General features: G+C 39.9%; 1 protein-coding gene across 6 annotated transcripts in view; it reads right to left on the reverse strand.

Annotated features, from left to right (window-relative positions):
* Positions 1-22483, reverse strand: part of ano1a (anoctamin 1, calcium activated chloride channel a) — a 30745-nt gene extending 8262 nt beyond the window's left edge. The window contains exons 1-16 of one of the 6 annotated variants that reach the window (XM_034297202.1): positions 22429-22483; positions 18888-19060; positions 12717-13061; positions 11190-11288; positions 10937-11088; positions 9748-9802; positions 9358-9409; positions 8757-8812; positions 8624-8665; positions 7475-7539; positions 4725-4859; positions 4112-4272; positions 3570-3652; positions 3382-3393; positions 1269-1340; positions 29-103 (exon numbers count right to left, since the gene is read on the reverse strand). In XM_034297202.1, coding sequence (XP_034153093.1) covers positions 29-103; positions 1269-1340; positions 3382-3393; positions 3570-3652; positions 4112-4272; positions 4725-4859; positions 7475-7539; positions 8624-8665; positions 8757-8812; positions 9358-9409; positions 9748-9802; positions 10937-11088; positions 11190-11288; positions 12717-13061; positions 18888-18995 — 1512 coding nt within the window. In that variant the 5' untranslated portion in view covers positions 18996-19060; positions 22429-22483. The other 5 variants (XM_020055861.2, XM_010881865.4, XM_010881857.3 and 2 more) reach the window with 5 other exon arrangements.
* Positions 22484-22721: the final 238 nt, after the last annotated feature.

Here is a 22721-nt window from a genome sequence, read left to right on the forward strand (position 1 = left end):
AATCAAGTAGCCACTCCATACAACTCACCATGAAAATCATTGCGAAAAGGCCCGTCATGTATGCAGGCATTCGGTCTGTGCATGTCAGTTTCACTATCTTATCCTGGAACAGAGGGCATTAGGTGAGAAATATGAGCAAACATAAAAAAGAAAAAAAACTAGACGTCTTTGGAGACGGCAGCTCACGTCACTCCTGTTCACAAATGACACCAGAATAGCTCTGGCCCTAGGCGGGCTGGCGGAGCTCTGACTAAACCCGAATAGCAGGAGCTCATAGACACATTTGAAAAACTGTGCAGTCAAATACCATCTCAATTACTATTACAAATAAAAATGGGTCGGCTGCTTCAGATCGCGTTTCCAGAGAAGAAAGTCAATGTCATGACCCATGGGTGTGATAAGAACAGAGCTGACGGGAACAGAGGGGGCTGGGCTGGAACAGCCACCCTGACACGTGCCGCCATACAACATGTGCTCGCTGTTGTGAGGCACCAATAAAGACAGATGGCGATGTCTGCTTAGCCTTCTACAGACTACAGATTGGCTAGGGCCAATCAAAATAATGGATAGAAGCATTGGTCGTGGGAGGAAGGCAGGCGGTAAGGCTTTCTCCTGGATTCATTCCATTTCAGGGTCTAGGAGGAGATGCGACGTGGATATCTATAGACATTGTTGAGAGTCATTAAATGTGTCAGAGAAATAAAAATGTCTTAATTGGGTGACACATGCCGTGTATTGTATTAGAAGGTGTCTCCTGCTGAGAACATAAAGGTGTTTGCTTAAGGAGGAGTCATCTTGGTTTCAATACTGAAATTCTTCAGGTCCCCACCTCTAATGCCGTGATTCAGTAGCACTAGAGCAACTACACTTGTGGCAGCCAAATAGGACAGATTAAACGCTCAAATAAAAACAGCATCCCTGTGAAAGAGATGGATAGTACCATGAAAGGTAACACACCATAAATAATCCTGGGCCACTATGTTTTTCAGCGTACAGAGTTTCTGTGGAGTATTGTAAGCAACTTGGTGTCCAGGAGGCCAACTTGCATTCATGCGTGGAGTAAATAAACTATTCAAAACTATCAGTGGAGTTCTGTCTCATATCAACATGGTCTCGGCACCAAATGTCTTTTAACATTCAATCCTGAGAGTGAAATGAATGCTTATGGGATTTTTATTTAAGTAATAAATGAATTACTTAATAATATGCATTTTTAAACAACAATGGTGCGACCACCATGAGGTGATGAGGGGCAGGGAGAGGCATACCTGGGTAGACTTGTGCTGTTTCTTCAGGGTCTTCTTCATGACCCGTAACTCGTACTCAGCCCTACGGTGGTCCTGGAGGGACACAGCCGTTAATGTACATAGCTAACATCTCAGACGAGCATATTCTCCTCTTTCACAGGAGTTTAAAATTCATGCCTTTGGTTTTACTTTACCCTCATTCTGACAAGGACACTGATTACAATCCCTTCTGCAGGTGTTGTTTAATTAGCAGGTGGAACTCCCAAGTACCAGTAAGGTTTAAACCAAAACCACTGCAGTTCTTTCATGGAAAAAAGCAGCCAATTGTGTGAGCAGACCGAAACAGAAGAGGGGAAGCAAGTGCCTTTTAGAAATCTCTTACATGCAAAGAGGGAGAATCACAGCAGTCCGGTTGTCACCTCTGCTATCATTAGTACATCAGACAGGTTATATTAAAACCTCCAGGCAGACACAGGAATGTTATCATTTTTACTGTGTTTCTTATAAATCACTGTTTAATTTAAATAATATGTCATGTCCCAGAGCCTCCTATGCATTTAAAGCTGTCTGTCTCAGGTCATCCTTAAGTAGGCCAGTGTATTTAGGAGCTTACTCTAGCCTCAATATATAAAATGGAAATGAAAAAAGTCTATGAAATTACATTGTGTGATATGGTTAAGCAATAAATCACAAGCGGTGAGGTGTATGACCAACATAACACAGCTAAGAGCTGTTCTTAGACTGGAAACAGCACATAGCCATGGTATATTGGAAATTCAGGATTCAAAGCATCTTGTTTGAAATAGAGAATAATCCTAACATTTTTCTTTTTTAGCTTGTTCTTTAACATATTTTTAATGGAGACACATCCTATTATCACATAAATACTGATTTAAAAAAATGTATTAATTAATTACTGCGCTAAAAATAAGGGATCTATTATCTTTGTAGAAGACATACATAAGTATGTTTTGAACATCAAATTAAATATAATATAATCACAGTATTTAGAGATTCTGACTACCATAGCTAGGGAATGGAACCCAGTCAGTTGACATTAGATATCTACAACTGTAAACTTCTTTAACTTTAGTTAGTTTTCCAGCTCTTCGATGTTGTTCTCAGATCAACCCATCTCAGGCTTTGAAAGCTGGCTGACATGTTGTCAACACAATCACTTTATCATATAGGCTAACTTAAGAGTTAGCTCCTCAGTGCACTAATTATGAAAACTAGCTCAAACCTTGTGATTAGCTCAAACCTTACTAGCACTAGATAGCTACAGTTTCTAGACTGAGGAAAGATTATTCAGCACTGACTGCGTTAAGGGTCCAATGGTGGTCTTACTATCTTTGGATTGGAGACCTGCTAGCCAGCTAACAGCAAATGTTCTTGAAAATGTCATGGTCTTAAATACTGGTCCTACAACCATACAGTAATATTGATTGGCTATATCTAGAACAAGCTTTGTCTACAACAATTGTTCTGCAAAAAAACATCAGATTTCACTAATACTATTTATCTTTTGGTCACATTATATTGCTTCATTATTTTATTTTATTGACAGATCAGTGCAGATGGGCATACTGCCAACTGACATAAAACAATGGTGGGCATGAGGTAAGTAACTTTTATATATTTTCATTAAAAGTCCTGACTGGATAACAAAATGGTATGGAGCCCACCCCTTTACCCAGATGAAAGGTCACTGATTCATTATAATCAGATTATCGTATATTATATATGAGACTATATTATATACATTTATACAGTATATATATATGTGTGTGTATAACTATATATATATATATATATATATCCTTATAATCACATTATCATTCTGTGACAGCATGTGGACCAAAGTTTACAAAAGCTCTCACATTAAAAAAACTGCATAATTTCCCAATTTCAAAGTGTTGAGTCAACCTCAGTTTGGAAATATCCTCTAAAATATAAAAAAGAAAACATTGTTTAATAGCAGCAACCCTTTAAGAAATGACCTAAGAGAGAAAAAGAGAGACCAGAGTCATAGTGAATGGAAGTGATCTAAACCTTATCAGGGGAAGTTGATTAGTATTGAGTAACAGCAGCTGCACGTAAAGCAAGTAAAAAAAGGAATAAATGGATATCAAACCTTGTGCACCAACTTCAGGAATGACCATAATATAAAACATAGAAAAACAACAGAACAGTCCCATCATTTTTTATATTTTATATGATTGGTAAATTATTTGGAAAACATTTATTTGAATTTATTGTTAAATAAATCCAACTGATGTCCAAACTGGCCATACAGGAACCAAAACAAGGCCATGGGCTCACCTCTTCCTCCTCAAAACCAGTCAAATCCCAGATGTAATTGAGTCTCATTTGCCTCCTCTTCCAGTGCTCCATGAACATGGCAGCTGGGAAACAAAACACAATCACAATTGACTACAGTACAAGAAAGACATAGCCAAAGTAAATGGATATAGATATAATAGAAACTATAAATATATGTGAAACACAAAAATGTTACGACTTTTTCTCCTCCTAAATGGGGGAAGTTTTCATGTTTTTATTTATTTTGAACTTCAGTTGTAGCGTAACAATTAGAAATTTGGGCCAGTAACCAACAGTTAGCCTGATCAAACTCTGAGCCGACACTGTGAATAATGATCTCTTGGGAAAAGCTGAGAACACTAATCGCACCTAGGAGTTGCACTGGTTATGAACGAACATATGACCAGATAGGGCTCACTCCAAAAACTCTTCTAAGGGCAACTGACAGCATTCTCCCTGTGGCCCTGCAGGACTTTTCCCGGGCCCGCGGCCTGTGGCAGATGGCCTTGTTTTATTGGCAGAACGTGAGAGAGAATTCTCACCCCAGAGGGCCATGAAGATGGAGAAGAAGACAGTGGCCGGGTTGTCGAAGAGGTGGCTGGCCCGGGCCGTCCCGCAGGCTTCCCTCAGCTTCCAGTAGCTACAGGCCCGGTCACACATTGGACACATGGTGATGTTGTTTCTCGGGTCACAGATCTCCATGCTGCAGGGGGGTAGGGCAGTAATTAACATCTTACTGTAACGAACATCATAATCTCTGTTAACCACATTAGAGGTTCCCGACATGGGCGAGGAATAAAAGAATGCTGTCTGAAAAGGGATGACGGTGTATATAATGATTAAATAGCTGTGTAATGGCAGTAGCCGCAGGGGCATTTTTGAGGGCTTAGGTGACACCCTGGAGATGAAAGGCACTGCACACACTGGAGATGAAAAGCACTGCACAGCCAGGTTTGCTCTCATATTGACAAAGAAAATAGTAACAGGGCGACAGACTGGAAATGAAAAGCGATAAAAGAGTGTTGCGCCATTTTGATTAGCGACGGTTTCGACAATGCGTTATTGATTAACCGTCAGTATTACGGATATGGCATTAGATATCTGGACAGGCAAGCGTCGGTGTATTTATGGTTGTACATCAGGAGGTCTGTGCACCTGGGAATGTTATCGTCCACCGTGGCGCAGCCATAAAGGAAGACGATGACCCCGACTATGGCAGCGGGGATCAGCATCTGGGTGTAAATTCCCAACCAGGCGAAGTACAGGCCAATCTTGTCCCCAAAGTATTTCCTACAAGAGAAGAGGGCAGAATGAATTACCCACATCTGAAAGCAATTCAGCTTTGAGGGTTAACCTCAATCTGCAGTTGAAACAAGGTGGCCACCATTGGTGTTTGTTAAAAAAATGGAAGGAAGAAAAAATGGCACTCAAATTCCTTGACTATCAATGCAGGGGATGACAATGTATGTAGGATATCAAAATGATCAAATTAGTGTTTGTTTACTTTTACAATGTTTACAAACATTGGAGGAAAACGAGCTGACACTTTTTATTCAGATGCAATGTAACTGTTAAATATCATGATTCTAGAAGCTTCTGTTCTCCAAGAATCCATTAACATATATTATCTCTATGTTTTAGCCTTTTAAGAAGAAAGAAAATTATATTTCAAGCACAACTTCATTTCAGGGTCTCTGTACAACACTGCTAAAAAAATTCAGGGAACACGTAATCATCACAGTTTAACACCAAGTCTCAAGAGCATGGAGGACATACCAGGAGATGGGCCATTACATGAGGAAAGCTGGACATGGCCAAAGAAGGGCATCAACCCAGCAGCAGGACCGGTATCTTCTCCTTTGTGCAAGGAGGAACAGGAGGAGCAATGCTAGAACCGTACAAAACGATCTCTAGCAGGCTACTGGTGTGCATGTTTCTGACCAAACAATCAGAAACAGACTCCATGAGGGTAGCATGAGGCCCCATGTCCTCTAGTGGGACCTGTGCTCACAGCGCAGCAACGTGCAGCTCTATTGGCATTCGCCAGAGGACAACAGATTTGGCAGGTCAGCCATTGGCACCCCGTTCTCTTCACAGATGAGAGCAGGTTCACACTGAACACATGACAGATGTGAAAGAGTCTGGATATGCCGCGGTGAATGTTATGCTACCTGCAACATCATCCAGTAAGACCGGTTTGGCGGTGGGTCAGTGATGGATCGGTGGATGCATATCCTTGGAGGGTCGAACAGAACTCAATGTGCCAGCCAATGTAGCCTGACTACTGTTAGGTACCGGGATGAAATCCTCAGACACACTGCCAGAACTTACGCTGGTGCAGTGGGCCCTGGGTTCAGGACAATGCCCAGCCTCATGTGGCCAGAGTGTATAGGCAGTTCCTGGATGACAAAGGCATTGATGCCATTGACTGGTCCTCATGTTCCCCAGACCTGAATCCAATTGAAAACCTCTGGGACATTATGTATCATTACATCCAACGCTGCCAAGTAGCACCATTGACTGTCCAATAGCTCACTGATGCCCCGATCCAGGTCTGGGTCGAGATCCCACATGACACCATCCGCCATCTCATCAGGAGCATGCCCAGACATTGTCGGGAGTGCGTAGAAGCACGTGGGGGCCAGACACACTCATGAGTCACATTATGAGTTACCGTGATGATATTCACGCAAGTTGGAACAGCCTGTGATTTCAATTGTTTACTTAGATTTTTGGTGAGTTTGAATCCAGCCCCTGGTTTCCATTGACCGTTGTTATGTCATTTTGTTCTCATTGTGAAAATGCACAATGTACAGTAATGTACAGTTTTACATCACCACATTACTAATGAAAATAATATACTACATTTCAAATGTAAGAGAATTGATAAAGAGAGAATTCTGAGTCATCCTTACAGCCTCTGATCTCTGACTCACTAAATGCAAACATCCTTGTGAATAATGTTGGAGTGTGTGCCCCTGGCCAACAACAAATACATACAGCATGGTTGGCTTAATACAAGGGATTCCAAATGATTCACCATGATACTTTTGTTTCAAAGACCTGACTTGTTTATTGAACATTAAATACTTTTACCAAATCATCACATCGTAAGTCATCCATCAATGAAAGCTTTGTGCGTGTATTAGAACGGGCCACTTGAATGCAAAAAAGATTTGAAAAGACATCCACCACAATAACAGATTGTCGCTCATCTTTATTTTACACTACGATTTGACCCTGGTTAATGCTCAGAATTTCTTTTGATAAAAAAACACACTTCACCAAATTAAAGAGCTTAGTTCATGTAACAGGGTTTACCTAAAAATGTATGGGGCAAAGTAAATGGAAATTTATATGTTGAAGTTAAGTGATCTTCAGTAGAAATTGGATTGAATTGTCCATGTGTAAAATAAAAAAATACACCTTTTAACAGGCTTTGTGTCAGGTACTGGCTGGGGTGCCTCTAGGCATCTCTATGTGCCTGGAGGACACACTCAGGGCCTGAATGCAGAGGTGCCTCTTGGCATCTCTGCGCTCATGTTTCATTATCACCAATTGGAGGCAGCTGCTCCCTATTTCCTCTGATTGGGGATCCTATTTAAGTTGCCTAAGTTCTGCTCTCAGTTGTTGGTCATTGTTTGGAGATAACGTTCTGTTTGCTGCCCTTCAGTGCACAGTTGGATATTAAGAGGATGTTCTACAGCTCTGCGTCTTGTGTCCTGCCTTTCAACCGTGAAAATGCAGAATTTGCCTACAGTTTGTAATTACAATATCATAAGGGAATCAAAAGATACTTGTTTCATGGACCTAGTTAGTGTCCGATCGCCCCTTTAACTCATGCCAATACAATACAATGCTTTGTTTGTATGGGATTGCTACACAACAGAATAAAGGATTCTCACCTGATTAACCCAATTGGTTGGTACTTATAGAAGACACTGTAGCTTGCCCATTCTTCATATAACAGCTGAGGAGACAGTAAGGAGATATTATCAAAACCTTCCCATGCAATCTTTCAATATGAAATCATGCCTACATGTCCCTGTGCACTTGTAATTTAATGAATAAACTATTGCAGTATGTGTAATCGATCATGGTGAGTGTTTAATGGAAAAAACTATAATGTATTTCACTGAGCCTCTGGTCCTTGAAATTCCCTAAGCCTTTGGTGCTTGAAATTCAGTCTGATCTTCTGGTCATTAGGATACCCATTTGAAGATTATTACAGCCCTGATTGGCTGATAGTATGGACTATAGCCCACCACTTAATCAGATGAATAGAAACTGGTTTATTATAGGGATAGGCAACCTTGACATCGAACAGTCACAAGAATGTTGAATGACCTAGTCACTCTTCAGGAACAGGTTGCCTGGACAACCAAAACCTGCAAGGCATATGCCAAAACGAATAATTGTTTCTGTTTGTTTTCAGGTCGCACTGTGACTTTATTAAATAGGCCAAACATTTCCCTCTGCCCAATGGGCCTGTTGACCAATGAGTGGCGCCTGCATAGACAAGCAAAACAGCAGGCTAGCGTGAGAACACAGAACTAGAAAATGGTACAACCATAAAGTAAGAGATTACCTCTGTAATGTAATAATGTTTCAAGAACATAAGTCATTGGTGACAGGGCAATCAGGTTTCTTGGCGTACCGGACCAAAGATTACAGAACCTTTTCACATACTACCACAGTACCTTGAGGCATTCTAGAAATAGGATATGTCTCAGAGACTTTGGATTTTCTCTAGGCTTACAGATATGACCAGACCGGTCGACATAGAATGCTTGCTGACAGTGGAAACGAATTAAGCCTGTTGCCGTGGCAACACTTTCAACACATACAGAATAATTGTTCTCTACGCCAAAAGGGGCGTTTACTCTCCATCACTGCTGAGGGTTTGTGTTTGAATTGTGTGCTTTTTAACACGCTCCATCCCTATTAACAAGCCTTTCCTCACAGTAAGAAAACGGATGAGGACATAACGAACAGTGACACATTTCTTTCCGAGGTGTCATTGATCACTTATACACGGACTTGGCTCATCTCACCTTTCTGTCATTGGCCTCTGGTCCCACGTCGTCGACATCCCCCTGCAAGACAAGTAACGACACTATCAGTTGTCCAGTCAATGAGTGGCAGGTTCTGTATGTGTATGGGAAGTCTGTTTGGTAATATACCCACATCATGAAGAGGGTAGGCAGCTGTATAAACACCATTGCCAAGGAGGCTGGTGATTCCTGTAAACAGACATTTAAGAGATTACATTTTCTATCAAACAGTAGACAGACCATACCCATAATAATAATAGTATTCCACTCTGTGAAGGACTTTCAGGTTGGATAACAAGACAGTGGGTATTATTCACAACCCTAATCCTTTGTGGACAGTTTAAATAGCGGGAATCAGCCATGAACAGTGGATAATTGTGTGATTACAAGCAGTGGTACTGTAGTTCCTGGTCATATTTAAATGTATCATGACTGGGTCAAGGCTAAGCCTTAACAAGTTTGAATGATATTCAAGCCTTTGCGCAGGTGATAAACTGTTTCCATTATATTCCACAACCACACGTGTGCACTCCACTATATCACAAATATGTCTACTATTTGGGAGACTTTTTGGTCATGATAAAATGGTTTTGTTTAAAGAAAGGGAGGGTTTTCACTGGAGTTTCCGCTTGAAAGGGATGAGACTTTGAGTTGTTCTTTTGCACAATTGTAATCAAAATGATTAAAAAATGGAGCCGAAAGTGGTATTTTAGAGATGATGTGACTTGACTAACCCATAGTGTGTTTGGCTTTTGTGCATCTTGTACGTTTCAACACTTCATAAACCTGAATGAGCAGAAAACAAAGCACAGAAAACAATGGTAACAACAGTAACAATCACATCTAAATATGGCATGAATACAATCTTGTGCCATGAGTTTAAGAAATGTGCATCCAAAAATTCAGCTCCATGGCATTTGATGAAAAGCTAAATGTATTGCTGAAGTAGTTGTTTTTAAAGCAATCTCCAAAACTGTTATAGCTTAGTATTGATGTAAAAGTTCAACACTTTCTCCACTAGGAGTAAAGAATCCAATAAAAGAAGATTACTTTAAAAAATGAGTAATTTACTTGTGTTTACTTTTTATTGACATGCTCATCACTGAAGCAGATCTAGTACTTACAATTGAAGCCCGGGTCTTGCTGTCAAAGAAAGACTCTCTGTCTGAGAGATCAAACCTGTTAAAACAGAAAGAAAAGGAGATTGTTAGTGGATTATTTGAGGGCAATAAATGTCTCAGGATAAAATATTCTAGCGTGCCATGTCGATATATTGTACTGGTTTGTAGGCACGTGGAAAGCATTGCCGGTTTTCGTGACAAAATGCCTTCTGCATTGTCAAGTTAGACCAGGCATAAAATACAAGGAGTAGATTAATGTATCAAATATTGGTAACCAGTGTTAGTTGGCAGCCTAGCCTACACAGTTCTTTCGGGGGTCAGGAGCTGTTCAAGCCCACTCTCTTGAAAAAAAAATACTTGTTTACTATTGCTCAAAATGCATTGTAATGTTGTACTTTTGTCCATACATAATCCAAATTGAGATGCCAGAATATTAACTACTCCCTGGGAATATGTCTCCTGACAAAATATGAAATCCCAGTATAGATGTTTTCCCCAATATCAGCTTTGGTAAAATGTTGTGTCTGTGGATTTTGTGGCTGTTGATTGGACCGTTACTTTATCACCACTAAAGCACAGTGAGGCCATTAGCCGTGTCAAAATAACAAAGCGCTTCAGACTGGTAAAGTCTGCGGGGGTAAAAGACCAATTTCAATTCTTCCAACTCAGCCAAACTGCATTATGTGAAAATGCACCTACTGTGATGGAGAACTGAAGTGGTAGGCTGTATTATTAATACATAATCACCTCTGTTGCACAAATGCATCTAGCTCACTAATCCCAATCTTTAATAACGCCATAGACAGTAATGTAATGATTTCAATGACTATACTGTAGGATTCCACCCACGCTTACATTACAAAGAAACATGTTTCCTATTACGCACATCTCAAGCCATTTTGAATTTCTCACATGCGTGGTATGTTAACCCATGAATGTTCATCGATGAGCCATGAACCCTGCACCCAGGGGCTCCTGAACAACACAGCAATACTAGTCAATGCCCGGTAGTACGGCTTTGTCATTGCAGCCATGTGTTCAAATCCTGGTAACAAGCCGAATGACTTGGCAAGATGTGCTTGAAAGAACACACGTCCTGCCTGCAGTTGCTGTGATGAGGCAAGGCCATAAGCATGATTGGAGAGAAAAATTAACAATCTGTGCCACTGGTCAGTGATGTTACAATACTCACAGGTGCTGCTTTTCCCTGGAGAAAGGGTAGGATAGAGGCTTCACATTTTGGGGTTTATTTGACTCCACCTTTGGATGAAGTGGTTCTGTAACTTTGTGGATGAAAAGATTGATCTTCTCCACCAGATTACTCCCCTGTTTGACCTCATACACCTGAAGAGAGAGGGAAAACAAACCGGAGGAATGCATTTTTAGAAGTGACGGTAAGGCTGGTAGTTAGATTGCCCCAGTGATCTGTCAAAAGTGGGACGTACCTTTCTGGTGGGCATCTTCAACTTCATGAACTCTGCTTCCCGACAGAGCACATTCCAGGGAGCATGAATTTTCACAAATCCAATACCTGGGATTTTATTCTGAAAAACAACGATTGTGGTATTGAAATGCAAAAATAGGCTAAAACTTATACTCGTATATTTGGTGTGTCCTGACATTTTTCCCTTGTTTGATCGATGATTCTCCAGAAAAAAGGTACCTTCACATCTCAATCCAAAGAAAATTTTCCAAAGAAAAGCACAGCAATGCTACTAAGGCACTGTGCCTAAAATAAATTAATATATACACAATATGTACAGTGCAATTTGGACGCAATACTGCAGCAACAAGGATTGTTGTCTGTTCCGCCAAATGCTTTCCAATGTATCCACTTGTAGAAAAAAGTTGCATAATCTAATATACAGAAAGATACTCTCCCCACAGTCTCCTGTATAATAAAAAAAAGAAACAATCATTGTTATGTAAAGCCCTCTCATATGCTCCTGACCCACTTCCTTACATCCCTCAGCCCACTTCAAGGTCCTAGCCCTGTCTGTAGCAGACTGCATTTTCCACAGCAATACCAAGCCGAGGACCACCTGCCAATTCTATTTTGGGGCTCCGGGTCGATTATCCATAACCAACCCCTCATTCATGGACCAAGTCGGTCAAAATGTGGGTAGAATATACAATGCATTAACATTTATTCAAGAAAGCATAATGCTTTAGTCAACAAGTATTAAATCATCTTGAAGTTGCCCGCTCTTCAATTTCATGCCTCCAACGAGAACCGAGCACTGACTGAACCACACGCCTCCTACCAAACTGTCAAGTAAGATAATTCTTGATGACATCACAATGTCACAGGTAAGCAAGACTCATCCTGGACTACCACAAGTTGATTACATCACAACGTCACATGTAAGCATGACTGATCCTGGACTACCACAGGTTGATTACATCACAATTGGGCCTCAGTTGTCAGTGAATCTGGCAACCCTGGTTATAACTTCGGATCTTGTCGGCTCGTTTGCTAAGGATCTGAACAGTGGAAAATTAAGTAACAAAACAAAAATGGAACGTAGAAATGTCTTCCACTCAGAGGAATATAATATAATATAATGATATGTGGCCTTGAGCATCGCAGCTTATAGCGAAATGGGATTACAGTTAGTAATTTCATCCTGTAATTCAGATCTTGGACACCAGGGATAAGCAAATAACCAGCAGGAGGAAGCAAAAACAAGAAGTTTTGGAACATCAGGACAGACATAACTTACTCCTGCAGTAAACCTTCAATGCATAAGGCAAGCTGTCAATTTAAAGAAGCATGATGCAATTAGTGATTACACAGAAGCTGGAATAATCCAGTCAATATTAAATGGTTACTTCAGTCTTGTTCACTGACCTCAAGACGCCACGCCGATAACCAAGAATCAACTGCAACTACAAACACGCCATAAAACCTAATAGAAAATTGCCCTCTGGTCCCCCACACACAACACACAAACACACACACAGCTATTCACCCCCTCATCCTTCTCCAGCTCCAGGCCCATCTCTCGAAGGTTATCCTCAAACTCATTCTGGCGGAAGCGCTTGTCATCCTCGTGGTAGTCAAGGCGATGCTCCTGCGCAGCGATCTCAGGGTCTATTTTGGGGGGCGGCATGGCCGGGCTTTTACTCAAGCTCAGGGTCTGGCGCAGGCTCCTGAGGACGCGGGAACCTGAGAAGCGAGACGTGTTGCGGCGGACGCTCTGGGGTTTCTGGATGTGGTACGTAAGAACATAATCCACCCGCCGCCGGCCGTCCTTGAAAGTAGGCCCCTGCTTCTGGCCTGGGGCTGCCTCGTCTGAACTGAGGGAGCCCAGGAGCTGAGAAGAGAGACAGGAGGTTCTTAGTTAACTACACTGAGACATGTTGACGGAGCAAACATAACAGAAAGGGTCAGGGGTTTAAACACTTCTGAGAGTCGTCGAATATTGATTACAACCAACTACATATGTATAGATACGTATAGGTACAGAGTTGGCTATCCAGTTGGTCTCACAATTATTTATTTCACTTGTCATATTACACTGCAATAGGTATGACACACCCAACCAAATATTTGCTCTGCAATACATTTGCTTGAAGACATGTGCCTTGGCAAACCTATGGACCATGCCTAAAGAACAAACAGTATTTGTTCTCTTTTAGAAAACAAACCTATAATTGGGAGACAAAAGGACATCTAGCTGTTGGAGAGACATCTGAGTACAAGCATCCCACTGGACAACAAACATCAGCTCCCTCAGAACAGGAAGTCACAGAAAAGGTCACTCCACACAGGGGAACATTAGGGCGTGGTACAGCATCGTCCACCAACGGGAGACTGTTAGATATGCAGGAAAAGAGAGAACCCTTCCTTTAAACCACCCACAACCTGTGAGCAGAGCAAGGCCAGTGTGCATATCGCAGGTGTTATTACTCAGCAACAGGCTAATCTAGAGGCATATGCATATATTTGGACACATTTGCATATCAGCCTTTGCAACAGCATACCTTGTGTTAAGCCATCTACAGTAACCAATTTGCTGATTCACTACACACAACAGTCCTAGGGGAGAATATTGAACAGGACATTCGTAGTTCACTGTAAGGTATGTGAACAAAGATACTAGCTCATTGTACTATCCCATTCTGTAAATAGGAAAATTATCCATCTGTGTCTGTTTTAACACATGATGTAAATATGTACTGATTTCATTGACTGTTTTCAAACAATGTTCTTGACTAGTTTTCCCACAAATCGTTCAACACGTCTGTGATTAAATAGACCATATCACTTATAGTCCATACCTTGATTACAGTTGGCAATGACATCGCAGTAGGGCTATTCAAATAGGACACTAACACTGATCTTTTGACCTTCTGCACAGAGGTTAAATTTGCCCTGCCAAACAAAACATTTTAGCAGTTTAAACAGAACAAAATTGGGAAAGACCTATCTGAAGTGGGATTGAATACCCTCCATATAAGTTCTCAGATTTAAGCCTAGTCCATTTGCCAAACAATTATAATTTCTATTTGCAAAGCATTGTGAAACCGAACCAAAAAGTGAGGCACATACTGGATGTGTAAATTTAAATGTCAAAACCTTTTCCATCTAGATCATTTGTTTGCCAGTGTAGATAATACAGGACAGTACATAGGATTGACTCCATGGGAAAATGAATTTATTCCATTATTGTTTTTCCGAAGAGAACAGTAATTTGATCATCCATTTTAAATCTTCTTCCATCAGAAAAGTCCCACCTTGCAAACAAAACATGGCTTTGTAATATAAGAAATAACCTTATACACACCAGAACCATATCTGAATTGGGGATGTCAGAAAAGGTGAGATAATTTTAAGTAGTGCTTTGGAGGAGCTTGGCTATTTGAATGGGATGATCATGTGACTTTTGTTCCCCTCACAAAAGCCAGCTGAACCGTGCTGAAGGGATTATTTGAATGGTTGATGTTATTAACATACTGCACATACACTTGTTGTAGATGGATTAAAAGGCAAGTTAAAATGTTCCTTGTTTAACACAGACAAAATAGGTCTAAAAAATTCTAACACTGACAAAAAATTGTAAAAGAAGTGTAGAAATTAGCATTTTCATGATTCAGGTATATTCAATCCACTTTAATGTTATAAATGCTTAACTTCGACAAACACCCTTTTGGGACAATGATATCATCGTACATTTTCCAGTAAGTATTTTACATTCAATCAGAGCAATAAATTGGTAATGTTCATGAATTTATTCTGTATCATAATCTAGAGTCCCGAAAACTGTTAGGAAAAATACTCTCAAACACTGATAACATTTGATCGTCAATTTTTTATTGACATAAGTCAAGTACCATGGCTTGTTTTAATTCACATTGTCACTGCTACCATATATACCTCCCTGGTCAGTTCCCAAAATATGTCTTCTGCTCCAGATGCATAAAAGGAAAACAATTTGTCTCATAAACATGAAAATAGATTGGAATACTACACAGTCATTGTAACCATAGCTCTTAGTCAGAGGTCACAGACCTCCTGACGGTGCTACTATATACATTTCTGTTCTGCCCAAAATGGAATGAGTTCAGGAGACACACAAGCAACTTCACCTTGGAGCCACCTGTAGCTGTACTTATAGATAGAATACAACCACGTTTCCACAAAAGTTGAGATGCTGCTTAAAATGCTAATAAAAACAGAATGCAATGGTGTGCAAATCATTTATCCCTATATTTGATTGAAAATAGTATCAAGACAACATATCAAATATTGAAACTGAGAAATCTTGTTTTTGGAAAAATACATGCCAATTTTGAATTGCAACACATTTGAAAAAGGTTGGGACACAGGGACATGTTTAGCACTGTGTTACATCACCTCTTCTTTTAACAACACTGTCTTTTGGGACTGAGGAGGCCAATTGCAGTAGTTTTGAAAGTGAAATGTATTCCCATTTTTGCATGATATAGGATTTCAGCGGCTCAACAGATCGAGGTCTCTTTTGTCGTATCTTCCGTTTCATAATGACCCAAATGTTTTCAATGGGTGACAGGTCTGGACTGCAGGGAGGTCCATTTAGCACCCGGACTCTTGTACTATGGAGCCATGCTGTTGTAATATGTTCAGAATATGGTTTGACATTGTCTTGCTGAAATAAACAAGGCTTTCCCTGAAAAATAAGTCCTATGGATGGCACCATGTTTCTCCAAAACCTGTATATATTGTTCAGTATTAGTGGTCACCCATGCCATGTGCACTAATGCACCCCCCACACCATCACAGATGCTGGCTTTTGAATTGTGCGCTGATAACAAGCAGGACGGTCCCTCTCCTCTTTAGTCCAGAGGACCACGATTCCCAAAAGTCATTTAAAATGTTGATTCATCCGACCCCAGGAGAGTTTTCCACTTAGCCTCAATCCATCTTAAAATGAGCCCAGAGAAAGCGGCAGAAGTTCAGGAAGTTTACATTTGGTTTCTTCAATGCATAGTAGAGTTTTAACTTGCATTTGTGGATGCAGCGTTGTACTGTGTTCAAAGACAATGTTTTTCTGAAGTGTTCCTGAGCCCATGCAGTGATTTTCACTAGAATCGTGTCTGTTTTTAATGAGGGCCCGAAGATCCCGGCCATCCAAGATCAGTTTTTGGCCTTGTCCCTTGCATACAGAGAATCTTTTAATGATATTATACGTAGATGAGATCCCCAAACTCTTTACAATTATACGTAAAGAAACTTTTCTTAAGTTGTTGCTCTATTTGACCATGCAGTCTTTCACAGAGTGGTGAACCCCTCCCCAGCCTCACTTCTGACAGACCCATCCTCTCTGGAATTATCTTTTAATAACCAATCATGTTACTGACCTGTTGCCAAATGACCTAATTAGTTGTGTGTTATTCCACCAGGTTTAGTTTTCCCCTTTCCCAGAGTTTTTTAAACGTGTTGCTAACATCAAATTCATCAAAAAAAGTGGGCTTTTTTTTTTTTCAAGAAACAATTAAATGTCTCAGTCTCAACATTTGATTTGTTGTCTTTGTACCATTTTCTATTGAATATAGGGTTTCAATGATTAGCACATTATTGCATTCTGTTTTTTTATTTACATTTTACGCAGTTAAAAACTACAAACCAGCCCGGTGCCTTGTGTCATGGCCACAGTCACATGTATGGACAGAGCCTTCTGACCCCCAAGGTCCTGTCCACATTCTGGCATCAGTGAACTCAGGTTTCACCACTAAATTCAACAACAATTATGGTCCAACACAGTCTATTTATTACCGTGGATCCTGCACAGTATTTTAGTAGGCCTCAAATTAATAAACATTACAATTCTTACAGAACCTTATTGGTGTTAATAATGATATTAATAGACAGATCATGCTGAACATAATCAAAGTACTACATGGCTGCTCATTCTCTTAAAAATGATGTCCTAAACAATTACATAAAAACAAAAACAAGCCTGAATTAAGTGTTTAAATACATTTTATTTTTGGAGAGCGTTTCTTACAAAGGTATAGGAGTTACAACACATAAACAACTTATTTTTAGGACAACAAATCAAATATAAGTAGACAAAGCCCCAAGATGCTCAGTATAAAATGAAGAAAGGAAAACCACTGGGCTTACCATTCATGTCAAATGAAGAAAACCATTGGCCTAAACATCAGTAAATACCCAGTGTGCTGGATAAATATTTAAAATAAGCATAGTAAATGTTGTAAATGTGTTTAGTTTACATTCTATTGCACATGCAGCAGCTAATATTTAAGATGTCCAAAAATGTGCGCATGTGGCAGACAAATCTAGCATGTGGCAGCGCACAGCAACACCCTTGTCTCTCTGAATGCAAACGTGCCATCTGATCCAAATCTTTCACACTAACCTATGGAAGGAAATAAAAAAGGAAAGGATGATTACCAGATAGAAAAAAATACACCTGTTATACAAAACAGCATAATGTTTTGCATGAGTGAATAGGCATTATGTAAGGTTGACACAGGCATACCTTTGTTTTTTATGGCATCCCCATCAATGGCAACTGTCAGATTATCGGCATTCGCTGATGAAGTGTTAGGGTTGTCATTATTCAGCGACGAAGTGGAAAACAGTGGCTTACTTTGGATGAAAGGGACGATGTTGCAGTTTCACTGTGGTTATAGTGTCCAAACAGGCAGGTTTTCATTGCATTGTTCGCCAATGACAGCAAAGTGAAAATGTTGTCGATGGTGAATACATTTTTTTCCCCCATGACAAAGTATCCAAAAGCCATTTTACCACTTTCCCCAGCACTCTCTTGCCTGTTGGCCAAGAGTTAACAACCTCAGTACAAAATGTTGTGCTTAGGCTTCAGAGATACAAGTTCAGGCTGAGACTCTAGAAAATTAATCAGTTTTCATGATCCATTCTTTTGCTGAGTTTTTTCCCCCCATTCAGGCCATGTAGGTAGGCTAAACTTTCATGGAAAGACTATGTAAACACAGGTTTATAGGAAAGCTACAGCATATCGATTCTCCTGTAATTGTAAAGAACTCATTGTCACTGTTCTTTTAAGGCATTATTTGCATAATGTCCCATAATTAGATTAAATAGTGTCATTATAATACAGTTTGAATGCTTGCAAGTACAATTGCTAACTTAAGCTAGCTAGCATTAAATCATTAAAATTCCTATAACGTCCTTCATACTGCATACATAAAGTACAGGTGACATACCAATACCAAATACAACAGAATGGTCTGCATTGTTCGTAATTCACAATCTGTAATTATACCATTGTATCTTGTGTGCGTGTCATTATTATCAATTAACATAAAATGTTGTTTCAATGCAATTATCCGGTTATTACAAACTGGTAGGGCACCTTCAACTGACAAAATAGTTATGACAGTTGTACTTTCCTCCATGAACATGAATCATGACATGTGTGCTGTAATAGACTACGGTACGGTACTGTGTAGCACTATAAGAGGGCTGTAATAAAATCATTTGAGTGTATTTTGAGTCAGTGCCCTCTTGGCTTTTCTAGTTCAAATGAACTAGAAAAGCAAAGAGATCCATACCAGGGCCAACTATGACCACCATCCATTTACATACTTTGAACTACATCACTATATGTTTTATCTTACAGGGAATTACTCTCAGTGTAGGGGAGACCACTTACAATGAAATCACACTGGTTGTGTTTTCCATCACAGCCATCTTTAGTGTTGCCAAAGTCAGTTGCCTTCTCCTCGCCGGGAACAGGGATGTAATGGTCATTTCTCTTCATGACGCCTTGGCCTTCCAGCTCAGCGAGAAGACTGCCAGAGCGGTTGTGTACCAAGAAGGTTTTACCTGAATGGGAGGAAAGAGTAGAGATGCTAAGATGGTACTTCACAGCTCACTGGCTCAATTGTATAGTATCTGATGAGAGCTGGGGGGGGGGTGGGGGGATTGCACCACAAAAAGGGAACCAACATGCTTTGGATATTTATGTCCAGGGTAAACAAACTATTTGGCCAGAGGAAATGTGTTTCCATGAGGCTGACTACTTCAATGAGAATCTCACCACCAATCTAAGCGCCACTGGTCTGAACATCTACAGTGCGTGCATGTTGTGTAAACGTCGAGGACATAAGCTCGTTCTTTCTTCCTTCACCTAATGTAAAGCATTGGGGTTGCAGGTCCATGAATCTCTCATACCCTACAGGCTAATGTCGTCATTGTTTACTGTGTTTTGTTTTTTATTCATTCATCACTAGACATGCCACTATGGCAAGATTTGAATAAACAATTTAATATCTGAGCATATTTAGAAAATTTACACATGAATAAACATTTAGTTATGAAAATTAAATGGTTTGCTAATATTCAAAACCTTTAGAAGAATCAACCTATTCTTGGGTAATGACTCAAAAGGATTCCCTCACTCTCGTAATAGCCTTTCACGACTTACAGCCCTTGGGTGCTTTTTGGAGGAAAAGGGAGTTTGTGCTGAAATAAGCAAGCCACTGATATAGAGCCATAAAATGCATTATATAATTCCACTGACAGCATCATTCAATCAGAACTGGTAACCTGAGGATTTTTGCACTGCAAAATTGATGTGCTGGAATTTACAATTCATAAATTATATATGTTCTTTATTTTGGTATATTAACTTAATGATGCTATATGAAATATAATGGCCAAATAAATGTATTCCTTGGGAGTTCGATTATTGTCGCAAATGAATCCTATATGCACTTCTGGCAAGCAGAAGCTGGTGATGATGTTGTACATTTCCCAACTAAACTCAACACACCTATCTGTTAATCAGAGGCACAAATCTAGGCTAATTTACTTCCTCATTGCTAGAAAACCACAAAAAGCTAAAGCAGTAGTATTATTACAGGTTGTAAATACATACAATAATACTGTACATACAATACCGTTCCAAAGTTTGGAGTTTCTGCTATTTTAATAGACAGAAATGTGCTTTTCATTTGAAAACAAGGACATTTCTAAGCGACCCCAAACTTTTGAACGGTAGTGTACATGTTTAAGTCAAAACAGTTGTTTTTATAAATTGTAATTACAATGGTTGGGATGACTTCAACATAGGACATGCTTGAACAGAATCGTGCTTACAGAAATAAATACATCGGTGCACTTCTCATCTACTGTAGCGTACTAGTCCAGCTGGTTTAACAGTAAACACTTGGGATACTATTCATTGCTGACAGTCGGGAAGACTCCAACCTCTCAATGCTTTAGCATGACCTTACTGAATGGTCGTGAGGAAAAATATGTAATAAATCGTTAAAAAAAACAAACACTGCCCATAATTATAAAGAGTTAAAAATAACCTAATGGTGTTTAAAACAATTAGCCTACATTTTAATGTCGGTATTTAAATGTATTGATAAAATGTAGACATTTCGTTTACAACTTGTGGTGCGATTATATTAAATTGTTAAGTGTATGTTTAGAATATATTCAACATTAATAAAACTATTCTCTTACCCGAGCCTTTATCATTGTTGTTTATGGTTTGCATCGGATAATCGTCATCAAGTCTCTCCATTGGAACAGATTAATTAAAACGGTGATCCCAACAGAAATCCTCCCTCACTGTCCTCAAACACCTTAAAACCATCTAACGGTAGATATTGTACCTCCACTGCGCCCGTGGGCTCAATGCTGAGGTTTAGAATGGAAACGTAGGGTTTCCCACTGAACGTCCCCCTTACCTCCCAGCGGACCGGTAGCCTATGCACAGAATCTCTCTATAGTCAAGAAATCGAATCCATGTGCGTTACGAACTACATAATGTGCCTCCCACAACACGTCTCGCCAAATAGCAGTGCACTGCATCCCTAGTAGGATGGTTGATCAGTGTAGTGGTGAAAGCACCAGCAAGAGACAGCTGGTGTCGCCCACGCCACAATCTGATGTCTCCTCCAGCATGGGTAGGTGGGAGGCTATCAGTCAAACGCAGGGGATGTTTCATGGTTGAAATACATGAATTACGACACATAGCCAGCTTTGGTTAATATTGTTCGGTATAATGCAACCATTTGAGATGCTCCTCATTTCTCCTGCACTGTTGTGTTATGCACTTAGCCTTATAAATACACCAATCAAATAGGCCGACGGTATTACGGATTTTATGACCAAATCACTTAAAGATTAGATGTCGTTTTTCAATCAAACAACACATTATAAGGGCGTTCAATGTATGAGGAGTTCAACACCAAATACCTTGGGAGGTTGTGCGATTTGTATTCCATTAATTTGCTGTCTTAAAAAACGTAACAGTAAAAGATCAGTCAATCAAAAATAATGACATTAGGTCAAAGGTAGCCTCTATTTGAACCTATAAAGTATGGTGAGATGTAGACTCCCAGCCGCAGACTACAGATATGCGGCGTTTTCTCGATACCTGCGATATTTAGGTTTTACGCAATAACCTGGCAGTAAACCTAAACTTTTTGAAAGACGATAAAACCTGGATAAAAAATTACAACTACTTAGACAAGGCAACTCGTCTCCAAAACAAATGCATGACGTAGCCTTCAGCGAGATTCACATCGGCGCTATAAGTCACGATAAAAAATTTGTTGGAAACAGCTTTGTCAAACCAAACAATACAAACGGCAGTCACTAAAGGACAGCAGTTAGGTCTAGATTTGTTCAACACAGCAATGTTCAATTTCAGTCCAAACAAAGGCAAACAAAACTCACCTTCCTCACAGTGTTTGAGACTTGCCTTTATCAGCGTCTCATCTACACCTGCTCTAACTTACTGCTACTCCCTTCACAATAATTATTCAGGAAATTGTATTCACCTTGCAGGAGTAGGCAACCCTTTTCCTGGAGTGTCACAGGTACTTCAGGATTTTTGTTAAATAGGCGCCACACCCGACCAACTTACAGAAGTAAATTCCGTGATTACCCAAATACACCACCTAGTCATTCAGGTTGTTTAAAGAAGAAAATATGAAGTGCCAGCGGCACTACAGGACGCGACCGGGTTACTGCCTACTATTGCTACTTTAAAAACAATAGCCGGTCCTACTGCGGTTAGAACTGAATTTCTATTGAGTCTTAAAAAATGTGTAGTAGGCCTACTTCAAATCCGATTAAACAAAAATACTATATCAAGTTAGACTGACATAACAGTAGGAAACGCAAAACGGCACATTAGAAATGTTATAAAATCACCGTATTTTCGCACACACATTCCAGTCTAGGCGTGTCCGGACTCGCACAATCCCGGAGAAATATCTGACAACTAAAAATGTCTAGTTCTCTGCTGAAATCCAGACTAGGCATCCAGAGACTTTAAACCCTAACCACATCCTTCACAAATGTATTTAACCACCTGCTCTCTCTCTCATATGAAGTGGCTTAGTAAAATAACAAGATATTGCAATGGAATGGGTATACTTAGGCTTATCAGTTAAGGGAATGGATCTCACTTAAACCAAAGTATGAAATTCAGGAGAGACTTACATGCAAATAGTAAATGAGG

The sequence above is a fragment of the Esox lucius genome, chromosome 2 (assembly GCF_011004845.1).
Source record: "Esox lucius isolate fEsoLuc1 chromosome 2, fEsoLuc1.pri, whole genome shotgun sequence".
Taxonomy (NCBI): domain Eukaryota; kingdom Metazoa; phylum Chordata; class Actinopteri; order Esociformes; family Esocidae; genus Esox; species Esox lucius.